General features: G+C 38.6%; 1 protein-coding gene across 1 annotated transcript; it reads right to left on the bottom strand.

Moving 5' to 3' along the window:
- Positions 1–292: 292 nt before the first annotated feature.
- LOC100016223 (60S ribosomal protein L17-like) lies at positions 293–955 on the bottom strand. Its single transcript, XM_056800006.1, has one exon. The coding sequence runs from the start codon at positions 900–902 to the stop codon at positions 348–350; it is 555 nt and encodes a 184-aa protein (XP_056655984.1). The 5' UTR covers positions 903–955; the 3' UTR covers positions 293–347.
- Between the last annotated feature and the right edge of the window lie 218 nt (positions 956–1,173).

The following is a 1,173-nucleotide window of genomic DNA, read 5'->3' as shown; positions in this document are numbered from 1 at the left end:
AATGTACTTAATGATTTCATTAGTCTACCTAATTTTGATGTTGCCAGTGTCAAAATGTCCACCTAATATTTCATTTACCTCCCCTATGCCATAATTGGTGAAGCTGAAGAATACATACAGGTCAGTAACTTTCAGAACCCTTGTACTGACTACAGCAATGACCAAAGTTGTTATTTAAAATAGCCATTAAGAAATGAGTATAAATCAAACATCAAATTAAAAAAAGGGCTCTAACATATGTACAACATTTTTGCGGTAAGGATAAACAGTTTACAAGGAAATAATTTAAAAATATTTACTGTAACAAATGTTTTCATTTTGCTTTTATTTGTTTGATAATGTCACATTTACTCCCATGCCATAGGTTTTTGTTTCTTCAGTTTCTTTTGGGATATCTTTTTCTTTTGAGCAACCTCTTCTTCTGGTTTAGGAACAATCTGCTCCTTTTCAGTAAGTATCATGTCAATATGGCAAGGGGAACTCATGTATGGGTTGATTCGCCCATGAGCCCTGTAAGTCTGTCTTCGCATTTTGGGAGCTTTGTTAACCTGGATATGCTCAATGACAAGAGAATCTACATCCAAACCCTTAAGTTCTGCATTACTCTCTGCATTTTTAAGCATATGCAGCAAGAATTCAGCACTCTTTTTGGGCCAACGACCTTGTGTCCAACCCCACTGCTTAGCCTGGGCACACCTACCGACTCCACCATTGTACCAACGGAAAGGAACACACAGTTTCTTCAATGTGACATCTTTCAAATATTTGGTAGCTTTTTGGATATGCATGCCCTTGATAGCTTGGACTATTTCACCGGTGTTCTTGAAGTGGACCGGGAGATTTGAGCCCCTTGACTTGCATGATTTTGTAGGATTCTTTGGATCAAGAGAATACCTCAACATCTTGAATGATTACCTAGGGCGGCTCAAGGGAAGAGATATATATTTTATTTTCAAGGGGCATGCTATATCCCCTAATAGAATGTAAATTCCCTTAGGTGACAGACTTTTTCATTTTCCCCTTTGTATCTCCAGCACAGAGCATCATGCCTTGCCTTGGTAATCCATTTATTCAGTGATGGCTTTTACCCTCCTGCTCTTTCATAATACCTTACTGGACATGGGAACTTGAGCCATGGAAGTATGATTCCAGGCTGGATTTCAAGCTAGCCCA

The sequence above is a fragment of the Monodelphis domestica genome, chromosome 1 (assembly GCF_027887165.1).
Source record: "Monodelphis domestica isolate mMonDom1 chromosome 1, mMonDom1.pri, whole genome shotgun sequence".
In the NCBI taxonomy this organism is placed as follows: Eukaryota; Metazoa; Chordata; class Mammalia; order Didelphimorphia; family Didelphidae; genus Monodelphis; species Monodelphis domestica.
This window is presented reverse-complemented; position numbering and strand designations above follow the sequence as displayed.

Excerpts from the sequence above, each read along its gene's own strand:
- LOC100016223 (XM_056800006.1), bottom strand. The coding sequence starts at position 902 with ATGTTGAGGTATTCTCTTGATCCAAAGAATCCTACAAAATCATGCAAG.